Raw genomic sequence first — 22,438 nt, 5'->3', positions numbered from 1 at the left:
ATCCCGAGAATTTTTGGAAGACAAGCCCTTGTCCAATATCGACACAGGCTATTGGCACACAGACACGGAGGTGCAAGACGTGAGATTGTGAAAGTGCACCCACGCCTACTCGGATTTTTTAATGGTCTGATGTTCAACATCTCGTCCTGTTGGCCAGCCGAACCACACGCCTGTCAGAAAGAATACGTTTGCAAGGACTAGGACCGTAGATGATAGATTTGTAGACGGAAACACGTTCCAGGCATATTCAATGCTGCCAATAACTGCTAGTCTGCAACCTTGCTCAGTGTCTGTGCAACTCAGATGAATAGGAAAAACCTACTTTACTAGAAGAGGGTACCGTGTCCGCCAAATCAAGAATGGTATTTGTTGTGCATACCAGGAGTAAAACTGATAGTGTAACGATCTCGCAAACGTGATCCCAATAAGGTTTGACGTCATGAGGACCGTTGTTACATCTAATCGAGCGACATATATAAGCATCTCTTTGTTCATAATGAACGAATGACTTACAGTCGGCAGACAAGTGACGTGCTGGCGCCCAGGGATTCCGTAGCGTCTTTGCAAGGAGTTTGAGTATTCCACCCCCACTTCGGCACCACTTAAAGTGTGCAAACAGCAAAAGCGTGCATAAATGACACAGTAGCAGGGTCCTAGCCCAAACAGGGTTCAAGAAGGTATCCTCCCCTAAGAAGCGCCAGTTGACCGTCCACTTGAACAGGAAGACCCGCGACAAATCGAACGCTCCAGTCAGGTACTGCCAGGGATACTCTGCAAGGAATTCCCATGCGAGAATTGCTTGGAACATAACCATTACAACAACGTGAAGAATTGTCTGAACGACGCCTCGCTGCTGCCAGAGGATTATTAAGAGGCCCGGTAGATAGAGCAAGGCGGACATTTTGACGGAGACAGCAAGGCTGGTGAAGGGTAAGAAATAGCCTACCCGGTTCTGCAAGAAACGAACATACCTGAAGAATATGCAGGACATCGTGTAGTAGCCACTTGTGAGGGCAAGAATACCAGCTTGCGTACCGACTGTCGCCCAACAGTCATTGAACAGCCGGAGTACATAAATAGAATGTAGTCTCTTGCTCAGAGGTAGGATAAGAAGCACCCAATTCGGAATGCCACCCGATTGTAGGTAAATACCGCAAGTCAATGCGAGGGATGCAACGTAAAGCACTGCGTAGATATGTTGCGCCAGAGGAATGTTGAGGCCGGATGAAGTGAGCTTGTATAGGTTCTCGTGAATGTAGACATGACCTGCAGGATAGCTATTTCGGAGCACATCTGGTAAGCTGAGGGAACTTAAGGAAGGGACAAAAACTAACACGAGAGGTCCCGTTGGTCCAGTGACAGCTGTATAGTTTCGTTCGCCACCCAGGTAAAGCTCCATGTGATACATGTACGTTTCCCAATCGATCTCAGTATCTGACCCCATGAATATAAAAGTTGAAGTATGAAGCAAGAGGACTTACATCCGACGAAACGAATAATAAGCTCTGTCAGTACCGCATCTCCAAGTACGACCAGGCACGCCAGCATCCACGCATACTTGGGATCAATCAGAAGTCTACGGGCCAACGCAAACACGATATTGCTATAAGAGTTGGACATGGTGGGTCTGTTCGGGCATTCCTTGCGTGTGCAAATCGAAGACGTAAAGCTAAAATGAATTGTTGTTGGGCCTTGGCGGAATCTATGTATTTACACGTCACCGATCTGCAAGTCGTCTTCCGGCTATAGCCGCCTCTTATGTAACTCTTTTTATACGTGCCAAAAGGAACAGCATATAAATTGCATTGCTTTTCAAAAGCGATATAAATAAATAAACAAGAGTCAACTAAATACTAGCCGCTTTGCTAACAGCATCCTCCCCGTCTTTTAAACCGCGATCAAACCATTCACTGTAGAAGTCTTCGGATCCTGGTGCAACGATTTCTGGACTAAGCTTCGCAATACTATCCGTCTTGTATTGACCAGTGAATCCGAGTTTCGACATTCCGTGCTGTGCAAAGATCTTTGCAGTCAGGAAACCATCTGAATAGCCCTTGGTGATAGAACGTTCTGCGCTGGTTAGACCTGCTAAAGGTGATGGTATACCATCCTTTTTGTGTTTGGAGATGTCCGAGTGGAACGAACGGCGCGAATGAACACTAAAGAAGCGTTGGCGACGAGCATCCAAGTCCTTCTTCACGTGGTTGGAGTTAGGCGTAGATACTTCAGAGATTGTACCAGAGGACACGTCTCCCGAAGCAGACAGGGAAGTGTCTTGAGAACTAGCCGAGAGGGAACTTGAAGATCGGTCGTTCGCCTGGAGAAGAACTTCGCTCATAGACGGCAATTTCATATCAGCCACAGCTCGTGACAAGTACATAGCCTTGCTACCAGAGGCAGAGGAGGTGGAGTTGTATGCGAAGAAGTTCGAAGGTAGCGTGTTTCCGACAGCGTTCTTGAAGCACCAGTCTTCATCTGTGTCGCAACTTTCTTTCATATAACTCCAGAAATGCCAGCCTGCTGTTGTATTGGCATACACCTGTTGTTGACCTTGACAGAATTGTTGACGCGACGCTTTGGGATCCTTCTCTCCTTTAAGAGCATCCGCGACAAGAGCACAGGACCATTCCCCAACGATCAGGTTACGCCGTGTCTTCTGAGATGCAGAGCTAAGTTGATCAGAAATAGTAGTCTCTACATGTTTTGTGTCTTGATCAGCACTTTGTGAATCATCATACGAGTCGAACACGAAGTAAGAGTGATGGTCTTCCACAAGGAAGTCGGTACGATTCGCAACATAGTCTGCATACCGATCTAGATTGAACGCATCGTGGATATATAACGGAAGCGTGGCGGCCGCCGGGGATGCCTGATGTATGGCAGGAATTGCACGGTCATCTTCAAGCAAACGATGATTATTATCGATATATGCAGATCAGATTTGTAAAGGCTCACAGAAGTTGGGAAGGCTCTCGTCATCATTTGGCTCGTTCAGAATCTCAATTCCAATAACATTCGTCACAGAAGCGAGTTGTTGGGCTAGGAAAGTCAAGACGTTAATGGTAGCGTCTTGGTTTGACGGGTTACTAAAGAAGTTCGCCTGTCCATCCGAGACACCGGAGTGAGCCTGGCCGTTCTGGCTTCCGACAGCTCCATGAAGATCAACGAGTACACCGATGCCAGCCTCACCAGCCCAGTTAATGGCCCGCACGACACGACTCCAGGAGTTGGTATAGACTTCGGCGACCGATTCGAAGGGTGTTCCTTGACAATACGTCGGTCCCAAGTTCCAAAAACCAATAGGTAACCGTACGGTGTTGATGCCAATGGAGGCCAAATACTGGAAATCCGACTGCGTAATAAAGGTATCCCAGTGGTGTTCAAGTACAGCTCTGGCTCCCGTAGTGTTTCCCCAGCCAGTTGCAATGTCGATCTCCGCGCTTTTAGGTCCAGAAGCGCATCTGAACAACGACGGTGTCATCCAGTTTTCGTGGACGAACCTGAGAAATAAAACACAAGGTGAGGGGGGATCGGAAAAGGAGAGAATAGAAGAAGCGACACGTACCAAGACCCAAGGTTAACAGATTGTTGCTGTCTATATCGGAAGATATTCGCCTTAGCCAGATCAAAAGGAGGGAAAGTCTGAGAAAGGACAGGGGCTGGGTTGTACGCCTGGACATCGCAAGATCCATCCGAGCTAAAGATATGATTGTTCGTAACAGCCATAGACTTGAACAGATTTTGGCTAGGTGAAGCTTCTTTTGACTGTAGAATACTCCCGATGAGGGGTAAATCTGTTAGTCCAGGTAGACCAAGCCCTGAGGTTAGTCCATCTACCGTACTGACGACTCCATCTAGAGGACCAAACAGAGGAGCAGTAAGTCTACCGACAAGATCTGGGATTGGCTTCAAGATGCTCTGTGTAAGTCCAAGAGCTTGCAAGAGAGCAGCAAGTTGATCGGCAGAAAGCATCTTGGTGTAGATAGTAGAGTGAAACTAATGAATCCGTATATGAAGCGGACCTGACGTGCTGACCTGCAGCGCAAATTCGTAGGTAGGAATTGCAGTACTTTGTGAGGCACCTGGCGAAAGCAAGCAAAAACAGCGTAGATAACAGTTAGCGGTTCCTGCCCGTCAGCGTTAATAGAGAAAGAGTAGCAATCGCAGACATAGTCAGCCATGTAATAGCAATTGTCTGCGTTGTGTCAGCCCAATTGAAATTCAGACCATGTGAGTCCTACTCTCACAATTTCCATTCAACACGAGATGAGCCTTTTGCCGGTATTTCAATACTCTCGATGCAGAATCAAGTTGCTATCGGAGGGAGGGGAGAAGCTTCAGTATCCAAAGGGTAATTGAAAGCGAGTTATCCGTGGAGATAGATGATGCATACTGATAAGTACTTGCAGTTACTGCTCCGTGCTCGAATTCAAGACGCGTTTCACGTGAGATGCAAGCAGACCACAATTCTCAGATTTTGACACCATCTAACTTTGCTTCCTTCCAACTATACCCAACTACCCAGCTCATGAATACCCCACTTTTGTCATGCTAGCATACAATTCACCTGATCCCGGCGCATCACGATTCCATGGCCGAAACGAAATCATCCTCCACTCACCCTCAACTCAAAATACTCGCAGAATCACATTACACCGAGTATCGTTATTATGCCAGCAATGGAGGTAATCAAGCAACTCTCATTTATCTGTGGATAGACGCACTAGTTGCTGCGTTAGTCTCGTATTTCTGGCTGCAGGTATGTTTACGTTGTGTTGACTCGCGTGTCTGCCTATATTGACTTCGCTGGAGAGCCAAAGTAGTACTGGGTACAACCTGACCGCCATCTCCCTATTTCTTCTCTACGTCTATTGGAGATGTACTAGAATCGTCTATGGTAAATACTAGCCCCTCACCCTCACCCTTCCAAATTACACGTCTAACACAAAACCGAAACAAAACCGGATAATCCAATATCTAGAATCCGTACTCATCATACCTCCACACGGCATACAACTCGAAACGCACAAAGGACCCTTACCCTTCAACTCCTCGTTATTCGTCTTTCGGAGGTTCATCCCTGCCATATACATTGAAGACGTTATAATCAACGAAGCGCTCCATCGTTGGAGCGTACGTTACTACCTTGCGGTTCTCGTAGCCGTTCCTGGTGAGAATCGTCAACTTGCTGTTGCGTTTGACGTAAGTCTGCTTTGGCCTTTGTTTTCTTTCCGTTCCTTTTTCCGTTTTGATGTATATGTGGGACTGATATTTATTTTTTAATGCCTCTGCACATAGAACACGTTACCGCATTTCCCGGTTTTGTTAGAAGTCTATCGCGGTGTTCACCGGACTCTGCTTAATGAAAAGAAATCACATCCTTGACTAAACGTTTTTATCGTCCTTGTGTATTCATTATCGTAAGCTGTGCATAAAAGAAAGCAAGGTTAGGAATAAGAAGTGGGTGGCTAGCCGAATGAGCGCCAAGAAGTCACTATCAACGGGAAGGACTGGCAGTGTGCAATGTACAAATATTGCCATAAAGAAAGCAAGGAAGAGTGAAAGTGAAAGCGAATCATAAAAGGTCTATATAGCACTAAATTGTATGTGTGCAGAGTGCGTGAAAACCAGTTCACGCCTCCGACGACGCAGACTCATATTTCGACGCTTCGCTCTCGTAAGCGCTCAAAAGCTCATCATATCCCTCATCATCCCCATCCTCAGGACGACTATCCCTCCTCCCATCCGCAACCTTATTCGAACGAGTAGCTCGCGACCCACCACCTGAGATTTTCCGCCTGCGTTCTGGCCCGTCCATCGAGACCTTCCTTCGGCGCGGTGAGCGCACATGTCCGTCTGCTGTTGTTGGAGACGTAGAAGGGAAGTGCGTCGCTCGGGGCGTCGTAGCCGCCTCCAGCTCAGAGTCGAACTCTGGAGCAGCGAGGGAACTGGGACTTGGGTTCGCACGAGGGATAGTGATACCTTGCGTATCGTTAAACCGTTTTGTACGGATACGAGGCGCGGTGCGATTTAATGGCGATACGGGCGATACGGGAGGGATAGACGAATCGGATGTGTCGCCTATTGCCTCTACGGTTGGCGTTGATGGTTTACGATGTGCTTTCTTGCCTTGCGGAGGTGGGTCGAGGGTCGAAAACCCTGTTTCGCTTAGAACGAGTGAGCCACGCTGCTTCTCTGTACTCGCAACTCGAACGGACGTTTGGCCTTGTACAGTGTTCGTCACAGGTGTACGCGGCGGAGGTGATGAAGGCAACGTTGAAGGTGAGTCTGGTGACACGCGGTCCTGACTTCGTCCAGAACGACCCTCATCATCATGGAACCTCCCATTCATACTCCTAGGAGAGCTTTCCGATGCCGTCCTATAATTAAGCACACCAAATTCTGACTGAGAAGACACAGACGGGTTCCTACTGGCTATTCTCGAAGTCCTGAAAGCGGGTGCCATAGGAGAAACAGACTGGCGGTTCAAGCGAACAATCCGACTAACAGATGGATCCGAGTCCCACCCGCTTTTCCCGTCTCCTCTAGGAGAAGCTGTAGGGTTACTACCCCTCGAAGACATGGATGACTGGGAGAATTGGGAATCCCTGTGACGAGGTGATGTTTGCACTTTACTGCGTACGGCCTCAGCCCACTCCAGATCTCGTGGCGTAGGTGTGCTATTCGCCGATCTGGATATCTGACTTCCCGTCGCAACGAGGGTCGAGGCACTCAGTAAGAGGGGCTTCGGAGCCGATTTCGGTTTCGGAGACTTTGGCTGGAGTGCAGGCCAGGATGGCAAGACAGACGCAAGGGACTCGGACTTATTATGTCCACCAGGAGAGAGTGTTGAAGTTGACAATGAAGAAGTGCTCGATTCCGGACTGCCTGGTATTGCTAACGAATTGATTTCCTCCGCTGTGAACAATCGAGTGTCGCGTGGTGGTTTGAAGAATGCAGGACGAGGCGGAGGCGAGTAGACCTCGGATCGATCAATATTCGGGACTGATCCATGCCGAAATCCTTCCTTCGCATGGTCGGACATCTTGCGGCCTATTTCCATACCAGCAACGGACTCTTCACGCTGTTTGTCGAAGGTTGGGACACCGTGCGCAGGCGCAGTATGCGTGCTCCAAGCGTCTAACGCTTTTGCTGAAAGATTAGTCCTAGCCTTCGAGAGTTTCGCCGCCACGTCGGACTGTCGAAGTTTTTCAGCATAACTCCACAAGCTCGAGCTCGAGCTCGGAGGTGATAACAACGAAGACGAGCTTCTTTCTGACGTCCGCGCCGAGAGACGAGGAGGAGAAGAGAGATCGTAAACAGGGCGAGATGGAGATGGTTCGGGTGAGGGTACGGGTGATGAGTTAGGGGAAGTATCCATTGCACTTTCATTCGTGATTCCACGCATGACAGTGGTCTTAAAGTAAGAACTCCAGGCCGAAGCGGTCGAGGACGCCCGCGACATGCTCGGCGCTTGCGGGTGATCACTCTCCGTCTCCGTCTCATCCTGCGACTCTTCCTCACTATCTTCTGGTGAATTGTCTTCCTCAATATTCTGGTTTGTAATACCCTTCCAAACTCTGTCCCGGATCCTCGCGCCAAAACCGCTGTTCTGCGTTTGAGGTGACTTCGTAAGTTGTTCCCTCTGAGTTAGTATGTCCCTAGCAACCTGCAACACGCGTTCCATTCCGCCAGCCGCTTCAATGGGATAATCCTGCAGAAGTGTCATACCCTCCATAAAAGCATTACCCAGCTCCCATGGCCGAAGCGTTTGACGCTCAATACTGGATGGTTCAATATCCCATAGACTAGGTGATTTCCGTCCACCTTTGCCTAATCTATGAGAAGAATCAGTACAGGAGATATGTGGAGAAAGAGCGTAAGGTAACATACAATAATAAACGAGCCCGTGCCCGCACGAGCATAGCAGTGCAAATATCCAATAAATGTTCTAGTTTCGGATTAGATTGACGTGAAAGTTCAGGTTGAGCAAAGATGACATCCCATGCCGTCAGAACGGCTGGCAGAGGTAATGTATGCGACAAAATAGGAGCAAGCCAGCGACTACAAGCTCAATTGTCAGTATAGCCATTGGATGTTTGAGTTTTTGAACCCACTATGAATATTGCGGTAATGCCGGATCCAGCCCTTTCAAAGTCTACGCAGATCAATCATTAATTCACATCAATAAGACTTATCGACAAAGAAACTTACGAGATCTTCCAGAAGCTCATTATCAACCATCGCGACGCGCTCTCGGAACTTCTTCATCCATACAAGTCCACCCTCGGTCTCTTCTAGTTCCGACACCTCGCGGATCAGAGCCTCGAACAACCAAAATGTGTCCGCCTCTGCATGCGCCAACTCCGACGGTTCCGCCTCCTGATTCATCACTCCATACAGTGGTACTAACAAAGAGGCTAGATGGGGAGACTCCGCAACCGGATTCAATGACTTGTGAATGAATAGTAGGCGCAACAGTGCAGAGACATGAGAAGGATGGGCGGGAACATTCCTGAAAGCTCTTGGCGCGAGGGCGGCGGATAGGGAAAGCGTCTTGGATGTATTCTCAGTGCCTCCTTGTGCTGCTTTTGAAAGATCAAACGATGATTCTTGAGGCGAGGTTGGTGCACTCCCAGACTCCAGTCGAATTTCTGGTGTGCTGTCAAATGACGAATTCTTGTCCTCATCCGTTGAGGATTGATCCAGAATCAAATGCAGACGCACATCCAAGGAAGATGCGCAATCGACCTTGGTGTCCTCTGAGGCGGACTCATGGATAAGACAGGATAACGTATGCTCAAGCTCATCCTCAAGACCACGAAAGAGATGTGCAGGAACCCGAGCTAAAGACTCAACAAGACTGACCAGTGACTTATCCGAATCGGAAGGTGGAGTTGTCGGCGGAGGAAGAGAGGCCACCTTCCCCAACAATCGCCGAATTAGATCCTATTTCGGAACAATAAGCAGGTTGGAACATCGTCTAATTCATTATTAGACTCACATAATAGTCTTCTCTCTTTTTCTGAGAATCAAGCTCCCATTGGACTTTTAGCGAGGGAGTCGTCCCTAATAGCAACCTGAACAATTGTCAAACCGATGGCCATCAGACCAGTCGATCGATCACTCACTTCCATACCCTAGGTCTCAACCAAGAGGGATTCGAAGGCAAACCTAGTTCGGGACCATTTAACGGGAGGGTCTAAGTATAGACTGCTTAAAATACACTCACCAGACGAAGCGACAGCCCTCAGAGTCGCTAAATCGATTGTGCCCATAATGTCGGATGCATCAAGCATTGCCGACAGAATCGACAGCCTATGTCCGCTTAAGCATCAACCCGGCATATTGATATGGTATATCGACGTACTTTTCGTCTGTTTGCATTGGAGGTGTCCAATCTACTCCAAACTTCTGGGCAATGTTCTGAAGATAGGAGTCGATGTCCTGTGCCGAAGGTGTCCAATGCATTATGCGGAGGATCTTCAAGTCGGAGAATAACTATGAGCGAGTGATAATTGGCGGCTGTTAGGAAATTCTCACACGGTGGGATACATGGCCGTCACTGTTGTGCAGTGCAGATTGCGCGAAGTCGGAACCTAATCGTTCCGTGAGCATATCACGCATGAGACACAAATCTATATGGTTCCAATTAGTAATAAGGAAAGCAAAACAAGGGGGAAGCATGCCTTGAGATTCTGTGAATGCAGCAGCATAAATGATGCTCGCGACTGCTTCAATCGTCGGAGGATGAAGATGAAGCTCGCTGATGTCCAGTCAGACATGCAGTGTATGAGACAAAAAAACAATATGTGCTCACTCCTTCTCCAATTCCGCGAACCGCTCTAGGACCACACCACAGTACATCTCGAGCACCTCCATAGCATTGCTGACCGCATCCTCTTTCATGAGGTTCTGTGCCTTCGCGCGTGCAAGCGAGACATTTCGCCGGCCAAGCAGTGTAGCAATGTCCCTGCTGGTGATGTGCGCAAGTGAGTCCTTCTTGTCCTGCAGCTGGCCGAGACGTTGCGCGGTCAAACGTAATTGGGTCTGCAGTTAGTCAAATAGAACGGTGATCAGTAGTGTGAATGCAAGGAAAATGAGTAAAACGCACCTTGACGCGCACCGGATCCCATAAGCCCGTAGTCGAACTCGTCATGGTTATCCGCTCAGCTTGCTGGCAAGACAGATGGACGGAGGCGAATTATAGGGCTCTAGGAAAGATGGGGTTAACGCCAGACGGAGGTCCGAGAACTGGACTGGTTCCGGTGAAAGCCGCGCCGAGGCCCGAGAAATCTGAAGAAATTCTTGGCGTCCGCTGAGAGCTTGGGAGGAAAGTGAGGAGACTGAGGAGAGAGGAGGAGAAAACGGAGATATGGGAGACAGAGAGTGGATGCCTGCCGAAGAGCAGTGCAATTGAAACAGTGGATGTATATTGAAGCAGAAGGCAAATCTCGGCTGCATTGCTTACATACGCGCATCAGCCATCAATATGCAACAATATGACGAGATGGCGAGAAGCGAGGCGAGAAGGTGTGCACGTGATGGTGTCTTCTGCAATATATGGGCATTGATGTGTCTGGAATAGTCTAGGGTTCCTTTCTCAACCTTTTTCTTCCCCAAGTTCTCTCAGAGGCATCGCCCACAGTCGCTCACTTCTCCTCACTCTAACACTCACAAGCCATGCACTTTTCAACTACTGCCCTTGCTCTCCTTGCCTCTGCCTCCTCGGCTTTGGGTATGCACTCACTACCTGTATGCTGTTTTTTCGCCAAGAATTAATACTCACGACTTTTTTCCACGTCGTCCTGAACAGCGATTACCATCAACACGCCATCGCCTTCCAGCTTTTGGTACGTCGTGCGCTGACAGTCGGCGGTCTGCGTGCCCTGTGAGAACTAACGACGCGTGCAGGGTTCAGAACACCTCCAATACCATTAGCTGGTCCTTCAACGCAGGCAGTGACCCGAATCCTGTCAAGTGAGCTCCTTCTTTTCCAATACCTACGCTGCGATTTTCCCACTGATCATCACCCCCCAGCATCGAAATTTCGAACTCAAACTCGAGTATTCTGAACGGTAACTTTTCGGTGCGTGTGGACTTTCTTCACTCGTTCACTCTTTCTCACCACGCTCGGCGTCATTAGGTCGCACAGTTTGTGGACTTGAGCAATGGTTCCTTCATCGTGTCGAACGTCACTCTTCTCGTTGCCACCGGTGCGTGACGGTTCCAGCTCATCATCAAATCATTCCTAACATCTCACTTAGGCTATACTGTAAACTTCGTCAACGTCACCAACCCGGTTCAGGTCTTCGCATCCTCCCAACAATTCGAGGTGAAAGCACCCGGAAGTACGTAAAATACGTCACAACAATAGCGCGTGTAATTTGACCAATTTTCTGCATTTTTAGCAACCCCCGCGTCTATCTCTAGCGCGTCTGCTGCTTCCACCGCTACCTCAGCTAGTGGTACCGCTTCAGGCACAAACTCCGCCAACCCGAGCGCAACCTCAAATGCCGCATCTCGTGGTGCTATGGGCGAGTTCGTTACGCTGCCCGTCCTGATTAGTGCGGGTATGGCTCTTGCCGGTGGTCTTCTCGTCCTGTAATAGGCTGTCAATAACCCCTTGTACGCTTCCGCTTTTCCGTGTCTGTATTTTCGGGCTACCCCGCTGTTGTCTCTGTTATCCCAAAAGTACAGCATGTAGGCATCAAAAGGACGGAACTGTTAAATACCCCCTTTTGCGCTGATTGTTGATGTTGTTTTTGTTCTACCTGTCTGTTCGTTGCTATAGTGTTTGCTGGCCTGTCTTTATCCCCATTTTTACCAGATCATACCCACTCTCCGAGCGGTAGTCTACGTATTACCTATGTACGTTTTTTCTGGGTCTTTTTTGTATGACGTACACTAGTAGGAACTATGCTTGGACTTTGTCACTTTTTTTGCGTTTTGAGCTGTGCTGTTGTTACGTGAACTGCATCAAAGGAAAATCATTCTAGTTGATCGGGAAGGGAGAGTTATCGACATGACAGCATGTGGCATCTAGATGATAGATTGACGTGCACAGCGTCGTCTCCCCGACACCGCCGCGGATAGCTTTCAACTCGACGACCTACATTCCAACGCAACTTAATCAACTAACTAGCAACTGGCTCTTGGCGACGCCTGAATCACAAGAAGCAGATGAACGACGGCCTCTACTGAATGACTCTTCTCAACTCCGGCGAAATGACCTCGAAGAACAAGGCAGAAGTACAAATGAACACAATGGCAGCAGCAGCGCCGAGAAACTTGGAAAGAATAGACTGCGGAGAAGCTTGAGGCGCCTTCTACGCATAAGGTTATGCATACTTTGGTGAGCTCAACTCAACTCGACCTTCTCTGAATAATCTTGGCCTTATGTGTCGAATGCGCGGATGCAATATCATTGAATACAGTAGATTGTTTTTGACGGATGTTGCGTTCTTGCAGACCCGACGAACATCTTCGTCTCACCCGGACGAAGATGTTGTTCTCTCAGCCGTAACTCTGCATCTTCATCTCAACTTCTGGCTTTCACCTTCAACAAAACAAGTTTCTTAACGACTATCAAAGGAGAAGAAGACCCTATGTGGCTAACGCACACATCTCACTCACCATTACCACCCTCCTGCTCGAAATCCTACTCATATTGTGGTGCTTGGTCTTAATTACTATGATCCCTTGCCCAAGAGGAAGGGAGGGAAAGGGAAAGGTATCCATGTGCAAGTCTTCACTTGTTTGACACACTCGTCATCCTCATAGCCTTCATCCTCGAAGTCGTTCTCTGCAGCCAGGAAGACAAACTAGCAGGTTTATTTGTACTTTCCCTTACTCCTCACGTCTCTATATCCAAGAGCTCAAAAACAAGAATGCACAACTCTAAACATGCCTTGCAAATATATTCTAGGTAGGATCTGATCCAAGCACCTTTACATGAAATTACAAATTAAGAATCGTTCATAATTCTTTCTGTGAGGAATGTACAGGAACTGAGGGGTAGAGAGCACTCTTAGATTCTGGAACCCTGAAATGATTTGCAATTGTAGTATTATTACTGTCTTCTGTAGCCCAGAAGTATGGACTAAGGTCATTACAATACTAATAATAGGTTCTTACTGAATCTGTGAACAAAGGTAAGAATGCTACCAGGCAGAGTACATGACTTAGACAGAATCTTACCTATTTTCATTCAACTTATTACTCAAATAGAGAAATATGCTCCTCAAACAGTACCCTTCCCTATGTAAAAATAGTGATAACTTGACTTTACAATAAATATGAATTGGTAGAAAAGTGCATAAATAGGACATATTACATCAACTTGAAGGCATAATTAAATGCGTGTAAAATTGATATCCTATTACAGCCAGAATCCATTTATTTAATTAGATTACTAACTAAAAATATAATAAATATGTAATGAATATATTGAAAACCAGTTTTTGAAGATCACATAATTAAATGATATTTTAAATATTTTAATCAAGAGATATCTGTGGAAATAGACAAAGGAACAGAGTGGGAGGAGTCTACATGTTATCAGTGTACGTATGTTTTTCTCGGTTGTTTTGTGTATGATGTATATTGGTAGGGATTGTGCTTGGACTTTGCTATTTTTTCTATATTTTTTTTAGTTGTGCTGTTCCGTTGACCGCATCAATTGTAGTGTGATTGGAAGAAGGCGAGTTGTTGGTGCCATCTATTTGACGTGCACTGCACAGCGTTGCCTCGACGCTGCCGCAGGTATCCTTCAACTTGACAACTCGACGACGTGCGTAGACGGCTAACTTTCGGGCTCTAGGCGATGCCTGAATCACAAGAAGCGGATGAGCGACGGCCTCTACTCAATGACGCCTCCCATTACGGACAAAATGACCTCGAAGAACAAGGCAGAAGTACAAATGGACACAATGGCAGCAGCGACGAGAAGCTGACTTGGAAAGGATGGACTGCGGAGAAGCTTGAGGCGCCTTCTACGCATAAGGCTATCATCACGTTGGTGAGCTCGACTCCGTTGAGGTCAATTCAGCTCGACCTTGTAGTATTATTTCACTGAATAGTTTGTATTGTAGATTGCAATTGATGCATGCTGCGTACTTGCAGACCTGACCTACACCTTCCTCTCTCCCGAACGAGAATGCGATTGTCTTAATCCGAACTCCTCTTCATTTCAACTACTGGCTTCCATCCTTAACAATACAAATTTCTTAACGACTATTGAAGGAGAAGGAGAGCCTATATGGCTAACAGTCCTCGCGCACATCTCACTCGCCATCACCACCCTCTTCCTCCTCGAAATCCCGCTCACGCTCTGGTGCTTTGGTCTTAATTACTATAATCCTTTACCCAAGGAGGAAGGGAGGGAAAGGGAGACGAATCCATATGCAAGCCTCCACCTCTTCGATGCACTCGTCATCCTCACAACCTTCATCCTCGAAGTTGTACTCCGCGGACGCGAAGCAGAACTGGCAGGATTACTCGTCTTACTTCGTTTGTGGCGGATAGTCAAACTCGTCGGAGGTAAGTATAAATATCCGTATATATATGTTTCATTTTCCATTCTTCTTTTCCTGCAAAGAAACGGACATATAACTCAATCGCTCGTTTCATTAACTCATACATACAGGTCTAGCAGTAGGCGCAGGCGAACTCCAAGAGGAGCTGTCCAACGAACTCGCAGAGACCCAGCAGTTCCTCCACTCCTCACGTCTCCGCACTCAAGAACTCGAGAACGAGAACACTCAACTCCGTGCACGCCTTGCGAATATCCTAGGAACTGATCCATCGTCCTTCACATGATTTTTTTATTAATAACAGTGTGCTTACATCTTTCCTACCTCTGTATCTGTAACACACCAGAAGCCGAGGAGTCAGAATGTTTGCCTAATTACAGGCCTGGACTGACTGGACGTTTCATCCTTGTACTATTGGAACGACTCTTCGGAAGCCGGTTGACCATTGTTATTCTATGTACCTTACTCATGCCGTCTTCTTTATTTTGTATAAGGACAAGCCTGAAACTCGAACTTGAGCTTCCCGGAATTCCTGACTCAATACTACATAGGCGCGTTCCCCATGTTCCTTTGCATGCTTTACTTTCACAATCACATGGCCATACCGTACTCTCAAGTATTGGTCCACTGTAGCATACGCATTTCACATCCTGTTTATGAATAGACCATTTTTTTAACTTGTACTGCAACTAAACGGCTAAACAACAACACTGTAAAAAACCACATGCCATATATATAAGACATATAAGGCACATAACTCAACTCCAGAAAGAAAAAATAAGTTCAACCCAATAAAACATAACTCCCCATGTAAAAATAAGTGAAAAAGAGTGCACAACAATCCAGGTTGGTTGAGAAGGAGAAATATCCAAGGGGTTCTACGTACGACGAGCAAGGGTCACAACGGGTGTGTAGTGGTGAGGGCAAGTTTGACAGCGATAGGCGATTAGTTGATACAAAGGAGCGGCGGGACCGTGCAGCGCGCAGCGCATCACAGACATGGCGGTTTATATGTTCATACAAACAGGTAAGCAAGCAGGCATTATTGGCAATGGTGGTGAAATGACAGTGGAGTAGGCGACCCAGCCGTGGTAGTAGTGGGAGCAGCTCGTCGTGTCCGTTGGTGTAAGCACGTATAGATCAATAACAGATACGTAATTATCGGCGGAATGTCAGGTCAGGTCGAGGTCATATCTGCTATCGACGGACGTTCGGCGTCGAGCCGTTCCGCGTTAGGTCTAACGGTGGCGGACGAGGACGCACAAACGTTGATGAGCCTGATCGTTTTCGCGGACCGGTGGGTCGTGACCGTGAAGGCGAACTCTGTGCAGATGACTGAGTTAAACTATCTTTCGTCGTCGTTCGTTCCAGTTGTAACGGAGGAGGCGGAGGAGCACGCATCCGCCCACTTTTTTGCGACGATGACGAAACTTCTGAATTTGATCGCACGGGTGCAGGTGCACGTTGTTTCTGCGCTGCACGCTCAGTCATCGGCCCTTCAAGGCCAAGTGCGTTACTCGTGCTACTACTACCTATCAGACGAGGCCAATCACGTATCGGAGGCGGAGTCGAACCGTGGTCCGCTGCATTGTACGAATTACTCCGGTACACCGTTGGCGCTGCTTGCATCGTTGCCTGTACATGTTGCGGATAAAATGAATACGCTGCGGGTGGCGCCGCGACCGGTACGAACGGAGGTGATTGCTGTTCCTCAAGACTCGCAATATCCGTGAAATGCTCGATCTCCACTCGTGAGCCAAGACCGGCCCGACCGTGGATAAAAAGCGGCGGCGGTGGCACACGCCTCGGCTTAGGGACGACCAAGGACGGCGATTTTGACTTCACAAAGCGTGCCATGATGGGCGAGTTGGGTGCACTCCTGATACATTGCTTGGTCTCGAACCACGGGAACTCAACCACTGTCGATCGCCAGACTGACGCATCCTCCTTCTGGTGCATGATCGAGAATACAGTCAGGAAAAAGAAGTACATGAAAACTAATAAACCAAAGACAAAAAAATCAGAAGCATCAGTAAGTAATCAACCGGGTCCGCATTAGCGCCGAAGCTAATGGCCGCCGAAAAGGACGTACGAAAGCAAGTGTTTATCCATGCAAAGGCGATCAGTACTCTTGAAGATGAACAAGCAGAGCCAGAACTATGAGAATTGTCGCCTAGACAGCGCAAGAAGACAGAGCAGCAAGGGGATCACACGTCAGAAAGAAGTTGATTGCTGCAAAGAAAGCGTGCGTACTAGTGGGGCTGCACATTTTACTAGGTGCAACGGCTGTCACACCCGTCGCACCAGCTGTTGGCGAAGATGATGATGGTGATGAGAGTCCAGCCACGCATCGATCGTACGAGGTCTTAGCACATACCAAAGTTAAACACCCAGAACAGCGTCAACCATGCTATTTCGAACCATACACGACTGGAGAGTGCACCTCTCCGAAAGACCTCGATGAAGATACTGGATATGGACAAAAACGCGTCAAACAGGCACGACCCAAACCGCATGTCGCAAAACCTTCTTACACGGGGAAAACGACAAGGAGACCGAGAGCGCCAGCGAAAATGAGGAAGCTGTCGATATGAGCTACAAGACAAGAACATCGAGACAGATTTAGCATATAAAAATGAAAATCGGAATGATCGAGACAGACCGAGAGTTGCAAGGTGATTGGATGACTGCGCAAAGCTCAAGTTCCACGCTGCAACGCTGCAGATTACCGTGTTGCAGACGATAAAGAGCGCTAAATAAAAATTTAAAAAATGTCAGGAATATGAGCAAGTTAGTGAAATACGATGGATGAAGACTGACCAAACGTTGCAGCGCGGTAGAGGAGAAAGGGAGACAGCATGCGGTGCGGGATTGGAGGAAGGGAGGGGCAAGGAGGGGAGATGGAGGACGATAGTTGTTTTGAAAGCGGAAGGACGCCGGTCGACGGCTGGATGGAGTGGGAAGAAGGGGACTGGAACGAGAAGAGAAGGCGTTACAGCTAACACAGACGGGGCGTCCAGCGCACGAGTGCAGGTCTGGGTGATGGCCGAACACCAAGCTCAGCTGATCGTCCCTCGCATGTCTTTATAGCTCCCTCGGCTCCGTCCCTACCGTCGTCAAGTATTCACGACAGGCCACATCCGCTTAATGCACCCTCCCTCGATGATCGCCCAGGCAGCGCTAGTGGCTCAACATATCAAAATACACATTCTACTAATTATTATGTATACACTGAAATTATCATCCTCTCTAGTCAAGATACATTTTGCACAATCAAAGCAAGAAAAACAATTGTCAAGAACTGCGTCCCTCCAGATCACCAAGTCCAGGCCCAGTCCTGCTTGGACCCCTGAACCTTCCTTCGTAGTCCATCCGCGGCGGCTTTCTCACCCACCGCTCTCATCAGCAAGGCGATTCTAATCAAGTAGACTGGGAGTCCACGAAGATGGCTCTCCACACGTGGCCACCGATCTCGCCTTGCACAGCTCGCGAGGCGCCTGCCAGAAGCAGAAAATGCCCATTACAAGGCAAGTCGGGAAAAATCACCACCCTACCTAGAAGAACAAGAAAAAGCAGTATGCGGCCGTAGACGTTCATCCCATCGCTTGATCCTAATATAGTGTGTAAGGAAAACGGGTTACAATGAAAGAAAAAGAAAATTTTTGCACAGGCGCTTACCATCGACTGACGACTCCACTCATCGCCCCGACTCACGCTAGAAATCTTCATATCGTTGATGCCTGCTACAAGTGTCCTCGGCTCCCGCTTGGGAGGCGGACGCGAGAAGAGTGCCATAGAGGGGTTTGTCTCGGATACATGCCCATATGCGAGTTCGGTTGGTGGCCGAAGGTCAGGCGCAAGAATGTGTGAGACAAAGGCCCCGACATCACTGATGGGGTCCTCGCTGAGTGTGCGAACAATGGTAAGGACTCCACCAGGTAGAGTACGTGATCTGGACAGAATCTTGTCTATTAGGAGGTTTAAGCACTCCTTTCAATCGATACTTGAATGAAATTACACACCGCAAATAATACCTAAAAGACGAGCCATTCCAATTCGTACATCTGTAATCTTGTCCGAAGCGAGCTTGACAGCCGCTTGCCAGAAAACGTCATCCATGAAACGATCATAACTCGGATTGCTCGTGACCAGTGATCGTGCACACTCAACGTAACTAAATTTCAGATAAGTCTTCGGAACGCTTCGCAAGGAGAGGACACAAATGATACACACGTCAAACGCTTCTTGAAGGACTCATCGTATACTAGAGAGGATACTTCTTCCGTGACTAGTCGTAATGCTTCAGGCCGATTAAGAACGGAACCGTAAACCTGTGGATACTTCAAACAACGAATTAGGACACGATAATATGTGACGGGAATCTTTATGATACGTACAGTTTCTATGACCGCATTACGTACGGCGGCTGTAGTATCCCGTAAAGCTCTGCGAAGAACTAGTCGCAAGACCTCTCCGTCGGCTGGGAACAAAGGTGCTAATCGGTCCATACTCCTAGCCAGAACCTCACGCTCTCGCCAACCAGTTAAGTGATTATCCCATACTTCTTCCAAGCTCCCAAAAATTCGTGCACGATCTGAAGGGTTCAATGCCTGCAAGAATGTCTCAAGGGCTTCAAGCGCCTTCATACGAACCACCGCATCGCGGCCTCGTACGAAATCCCACCAACGGTATATGAGGTCGTGCCGAGCATTCTCTGGCCCAATAATCCGCGCAATCTCTCCAATACTTGCTGCAAGGGTCTGTCGAACTTTTGTAGTACCCGTTCGTGCAAGAAAGACATACAGTCCACGCAGGTCTGGCCAGCACTTCGGACCCACTGTGAGTGCTACAGCAGGGAGGTTGAATGCGCATATAAGCGGACGTGCTGGATCCGAACCAGGCGTCAGGCTGAGTGGTGATGAGGAAGACAACGCTGACGACGCTGTCGCTGTGAGACTAAATCCCTCGTTTGGACTTGGGGGAAAACGTGCACGAAATGCAGATTCCGCCCATGGTATGCGAGTCTGGACGTTTTGGGTCATTTCGAGAGCAGGAGAATCGGGGCCGTGCCAGTCTCGTCCTTCCTCTCCGACGAACAAACGAAAGATCTGATCTGGTGGCCCTCTGTCATCACCGTGAAACGAGTAAATGACCTCTCCTAGGACTTCTAAAACTCCTGTCCGAACCTGCGGTGCGGGGTCATTGGTGAATTTCTGAATAGTTTTTAGTGCGTGAGCCCTCCGCTGATCAGAGGGAAGTCGAGAAAGAATTGCAGGAAGTGCAAATAAAATTGATTGTCGTACGTTCCAAATCGTATCCTCGCAAAAGCAATCAAATAATGGCAACTGCAAACGGGGCAACGATAATGAGTCGCATTACCTTTATGCCGAATATTGAATACAAACCAGTGAAATGTAAAGAAGTTCTTCCGGCACTACTTTCGCAAGTGCTCCGAGAGCAAAGGTTGCTTCTCGTCTTACCCAATAGACGGAGTCGTGTCCGGCTCTGTCTACCTCCTTGACAAAGGCAGATTGGTATTCCCGGTCCAGCGGGCCTATCAAAATTAGACATGTCATATGTGACAATTCGAATACGATTCAAGGAAAAGGACGAAGTTCTACTCACCACTAGCAGTTACGGCAGCAATCAGACTCATGCTTGCAAGCTTACCGATGGCCGCTTGCTCGTCGTTGAATTCGTTGCCTGCCTCACCACTATCTACATCAGGCTGAGGTAAGGCAGTCTCTCCCGAAAGCATAGGCGAGCTTGATCCAGAGGCACGTTCGGGTCGCGGTGAGTTTATTTCACGCTCCACTAGATCTTTCATCACATGCTCCCGAGCAGCGGTTTCATTTTGTAACATGTGGTTCGGCTCCGCGGCCCAAGTAGGCAGAGGGGTAATATCGTGCATAGGCGAAGCGCCGTCTTTGGGGTCCGCGACATCGGAGTATTCGTCTGTTGCTGGCCGAGAAATGATGTGCGCAAATTCGGGCTCACGTTCCGGAATGACAATCATAGCTTGAACGGTGGGAAGTGGGGACGGAGGACGCTGGATGATTGCTGCGAGTGCAGCCGCACGGGAGGGCAGTGGCTCTTCCTGAGCAAGGAATTGCATTGTCGCAAGTGCTTGTGCAGATGACGAGAGAGTAGAGACTAAGACTTCGTCATCTGTAGCCGACGGGGGAGGGGGACTCTTGGCGATATCTACTTCGGACGAAGGCACGTCTAGTTGCTCGACATTAGACTCGCGCTGTACCGTTTTCGAACCCGATTCATCGACTGGAGAATTGCTGTCTAAGTGCGCCATCCCAATGACTACATGCTCTATGAGTTCGCGCTCAAAGAGTCTACGTTCGATTCGTTCAAAGGAACCCGTGTCAGAAGACTCAGCATCCCGAATGCGTGACAGTAAGTTGACGGCACAGTGCCGCGCTGGTGCATTCACGCTGGCACTAGGATTCAACAGTAATGTCCCAAGAAGCGGTGTGAACGCTTGTACGTTAAGTAACGGCACGTCGCGGGGTTCAGCGCCTTCTGGGACATCATGATCGACTACTTGACAGCGCTATTGGACAATTAGTGGGAAATTCTGATTATTGCGATGACATCGCACCGTGAGGAACCACCATATACTTGAAACTAGATCTTCTACCAGTGCCTCTTTAACAGCCTCATCTAGACGTCATACATCAGTCACGTATACACGGCATAATTTCCTTGCTTGGCAAGTAACAAAGGAAGAAGGCGGAAAGTACCGACCATCGTCCATAGCAAGCCCGTTCATGAGCGGAATAACATATTCTACTGCCTCACAAGGCGGCACTTCTGGGAGAAATAAAGGAAGCGAGCGCGAGATGAAAACTCTACATGCAAAAATTACCCATGACGTAACTATCCTTGTCTGACAAGAGGGGGGAACTAAACATACCTATGGAATGAAGCGACACTGCGCGCGAACAGGTAAATTTTCTCGAGGGCACTAAGGCCGTCGTCGTCGAAGCAAAGGTCGTCGGAGGGGTCAGGCACGGCCGCGGTACTCACGAAGCTGGCATCTACCATCTCGTGGTCCATTGTGGGGTCGTTGGCCGCCGCAACGTCGATCCGTAAGTTTGGCATTGGGGGTGGCGGAGGTGAGCTGGAGCGGGTGATTTGAGCTTGCGGTACGTCTTCTATCATTGCAACCGGACGGTCGCTCTGGCTGTAGTCTGAGGAGACGAGGAGATGCTGTCTAGTATCTGCGGACACAGAGTTAGGCACTGAGGAGTCTGATAATGCTTCAACGGAGTCCTGAGGGGAGGCCGCAAGCGAGGAATGCGAAAGCGAGTCAGTGGGGACAAGGGAGTCGAGGTGATTTGTCAAGGCGGGGGTAGTAGAGAGGTCGGAGTGGGTGAGGGGCGGACGGACATCGTCGCTACCGATGTCGAAAGGGCGGTCGCGGACGGGATGAAGAAGCGCAGAGTGATCTGGGAGGTCTGATTCGTCGTGGTCGGTCAGCTGGGCGTGCCAGGCAGTATTGATCCAGGACACTAAGATGCCCATATTTAGTCTGCGTGTTCATGAATGGGCCGCGCGAAGAACACAGAGAGGAAACGTACTCTGCCCGCGGCCGGATTGTCATATATGGGCGCTGGGAAACGGTCAAATAGGAAGGTGGTGGAGGGGAAGTCTAGGCCTGCATATGTCTATAGTTGGAGCATGCTATCTGCGGGGAGAAACAAAAACGAAAGGGACTGACGCAAGAGGGTGCTCGCACGAGGCAGCCAGGCTTCTTGTGAGCCAATAAGCCTGCCGTCGCGACTCGCCACCACTGCTGCTGGTGAGCCCACTGCCGACGAAGTGCAAATGCAAGTGCAGGGGGTAGCCTGAGAGTGGGCTATAAAAATTTGTTGAGTTGAGAGAAGGGA

At 48.7% G+C, this 22,438-nt stretch overlaps 8 protein-coding genes across 8 annotated transcripts; 3 read left to right on the top strand and 5 right to left on the bottom strand.

Annotated features, from left to right (window-relative positions):
• Positions 1 to 105: 105 nt before the first annotated feature.
• Positions 106 to 1,620, bottom strand: FOMMEDRAFT_79786 (glycosyltransferase family 58 protein; the record flags this gene model as incomplete). The annotated part of the gene is made up of 6 exons (XM_007263928.1): positions 106 to 271; positions 323 to 458; positions 514 to 920; positions 972 to 1,277; positions 1,335 to 1,434; positions 1,482 to 1,620. The coding sequence occupies 6 exons, from the start codon at positions 1,618 to 1,620 to the stop codon at positions 106 to 108; spliced, it is 1,254 nt and encodes a 417-aa protein (XP_007263990.1).
• Positions 1,621 to 1,846: 226 nt separating this feature from the next.
• Positions 1,847 to 3,726, bottom strand: FOMMEDRAFT_79245 (glycoside hydrolase; the record flags this gene model as incomplete). The annotated part of the gene is made up of 4 exons (XM_007263927.1): positions 1,847 to 2,053; positions 2,249 to 2,898; positions 2,956 to 3,500; positions 3,560 to 3,726. The coding sequence occupies 4 exons, from the start codon at positions 3,724 to 3,726 to the stop codon at positions 1,847 to 1,849; spliced, it is 1,569 nt and encodes a 522-aa protein (XP_007263989.1).
• A 796-nt stretch (positions 3,727 to 4,522) lies between these two features.
• FOMMEDRAFT_166164 (uncharacterized protein) lies at positions 4,523 to 5,385 on the top strand (the record flags this gene model as incomplete). Its single annotated transcript, XM_007263926.1, has 4 exons — positions 4,523 to 4,759; positions 4,813 to 4,897; positions 4,982 to 5,202; positions 5,299 to 5,385. Exons 1-4 carry the CDS (start codon positions 4,592 to 4,594, stop codon positions 5,383 to 5,385), a joined length of 561 nt encoding a protein of 186 aa, XP_007263988.1. The 5' UTR covers positions 4,523 to 4,591.
• Positions 5,386 to 5,417: 32 nt separating this feature from the next.
• Positions 5,418 to 10,297, bottom strand: FOMMEDRAFT_139174 (uncharacterized protein). The gene is made up of 12 exons (XM_007263925.1): positions 10,115 to 10,297; positions 9,821 to 10,050; positions 9,690 to 9,766; positions 9,544 to 9,638; positions 9,371 to 9,483; positions 9,233 to 9,318; positions 9,132 to 9,174; positions 9,005 to 9,080; positions 8,215 to 8,949; positions 8,118 to 8,158; positions 7,894 to 8,064; positions 5,418 to 7,838 (listed from the first exon to the last, which is right to left on the bottom strand). The coding sequence occupies exons 1-12, from the start codon at positions 10,157 to 10,159 to the stop codon at positions 5,633 to 5,635; spliced, it is 3,918 nt and encodes a 1,305-aa protein (XP_007263987.1). The 5' UTR covers positions 10,160 to 10,297; the 3' UTR covers positions 5,418 to 5,632.
• Positions 10,298 to 10,604: 307 nt separating this feature from the next.
• FOMMEDRAFT_18089 (uncharacterized protein) lies at positions 10,605 to 11,936 on the top strand. The gene is made up of 7 exons (XM_007263924.1): positions 10,605 to 10,738; positions 10,817 to 10,853; positions 10,915 to 10,980; positions 11,041 to 11,089; positions 11,147 to 11,216; positions 11,268 to 11,351; positions 11,412 to 11,936. Exons 1-7 carry the CDS (start codon positions 10,684 to 10,686, stop codon positions 11,606 to 11,608), a joined length of 558 nt encoding a protein of 185 aa, XP_007263986.1. The 5' UTR covers positions 10,605 to 10,683; the 3' UTR covers positions 11,609 to 11,936.
• A 1,889-nt stretch (positions 11,937 to 13,825) lies between these two features.
• Positions 13,826 to 14,886, top strand: FOMMEDRAFT_166161 (uncharacterized protein; the record flags this gene model as incomplete). The annotated part of the gene is made up of 3 exons (XM_007263923.1): positions 13,826 to 14,020; positions 14,094 to 14,541; positions 14,648 to 14,886. The coding sequence occupies 3 exons, from the start codon at positions 13,826 to 13,828 to the stop codon at positions 14,818 to 14,820; spliced, it is 816 nt and encodes a 271-aa protein (XP_007263985.1). The 3' UTR covers positions 14,821 to 14,886.
• Positions 14,887 to 15,172: 286 nt separating this feature from the next.
• FOMMEDRAFT_139172 (uncharacterized protein) lies at positions 15,173 to 17,585 on the bottom strand. The gene is made up of 7 exons (XM_007263922.1): positions 17,355 to 17,585; positions 17,197 to 17,286; positions 17,069 to 17,129; positions 16,912 to 17,003; positions 16,788 to 16,841; positions 16,627 to 16,707; positions 15,173 to 16,531 (listed from the first exon to the last, which is right to left on the bottom strand). The coding sequence occupies exons 1-7, from the start codon at positions 17,392 to 17,394 to the stop codon at positions 15,732 to 15,734; spliced, it is 1,218 nt and encodes a 405-aa protein (XP_007263984.1). The 5' UTR covers positions 17,395 to 17,585; the 3' UTR covers positions 15,173 to 15,731.
• Positions 17,586 to 18,127: 542 nt separating this feature from the next.
• Positions 18,128 to 22,073, bottom strand: FOMMEDRAFT_132276 (ARM repeat-containing protein; the record flags this gene model as incomplete). Its single annotated transcript, XM_007263921.1, has 10 exons — positions 18,128 to 18,145; positions 18,213 to 18,502; positions 18,557 to 18,708; positions 18,768 to 18,874; positions 18,932 to 19,879; positions 19,940 to 20,088; positions 20,160 to 21,099; positions 21,148 to 21,209; positions 21,294 to 21,397; positions 21,463 to 22,073. 10 exons carry the CDS (start codon positions 22,071 to 22,073, stop codon positions 18,128 to 18,130), a joined length of 3,381 nt encoding a protein of 1,126 aa, XP_007263983.1.
• Between the last annotated feature and the right edge of the window lie 365 nt (positions 22,074 to 22,438).

Source organism: Fomitiporia mediterranea (assembly GCF_000271605.1).
Source record: "Fomitiporia mediterranea MF3/22 unplaced genomic scaffold FOMMEscaffold_3, whole genome shotgun sequence".
NCBI lineage: Eukaryota > Fungi > Basidiomycota > Agaricomycetes > Hymenochaetales > Hymenochaetaceae > Fomitiporia > Fomitiporia mediterranea.
Note: the sequence above shows the minus strand (reverse complement) of the source record. Positions and strands in the feature narration are given on the sequence as shown.

What these genes read in the sequence shown, in the direction of transcription:
- FOMMEDRAFT_18089 (XM_007263924.1), top strand. Translation starts at nt 10,684, where the DNA reads ATGCACTTTTCAACTACTGCCCTTGCTCTCCTTGCCTCTGCCTCCTCG. An exon ending in AGTGACCCGAATCCTGTCAA is followed by an intron (nt 10,981 to 11,040) that starts GTGAGCTCCTTC and finishes ATCACCCCCCAG; the next exon opens with CATCGAAATTTCGAACTCAA. An exon ending in CGAGGTGAAAGCACCCGGAA is followed by an intron (nt 11,352 to 11,411) that starts GTACGTAAAATA and finishes CTGCATTTTTAG; the next exon opens with CAACCCCCGCGTCTATCTCT.
- FOMMEDRAFT_139172 (XM_007263922.1), bottom strand. Translation starts at nt 17,394, where the DNA reads ATGCTGTCTCCCTTTCTCCTCTACCGCGCTGCAACGTTTG. An exon ending in CAATCACCTTGCAACTCTCG is followed by an intron (nt 17,130 to 17,196) that starts GTCTGTCTCGAT and finishes CTTGTCTTGTAG; the next exon opens with CTCATATCGACAGCTTCCTC. An exon ending in ATGGATAAACACTTGCTTTC is followed by an intron (nt 16,532 to 16,626) that starts GTACGTCCTTTT and finishes TTGGTTTATTAG; the next exon opens with TTTTCATGTACTTCTTTTTC.
- FOMMEDRAFT_139174 (XM_007263925.1), bottom strand. Translation starts at nt 10,159, where the DNA reads ATGACGAGTTCGACTACGGGCTTATGGGATCCGGTGCGCGTCAAG. An exon ending in GGGATCCGGTGCGCGTCAAG is followed by an intron (nt 10,051 to 10,114) that starts GTGCGTTTTACT and finishes GACTAACTGCAG; the next exon opens with ACCCAATTACGTTTGACCGC. An exon ending in TTCGCGGAATTGGAGAAGGA is followed by an intron (nt 9,767 to 9,820) that starts GTGAGCACATAT and finishes ACTGGACATCAG; the next exon opens with CGAGCTTCATCTTCATCCTC.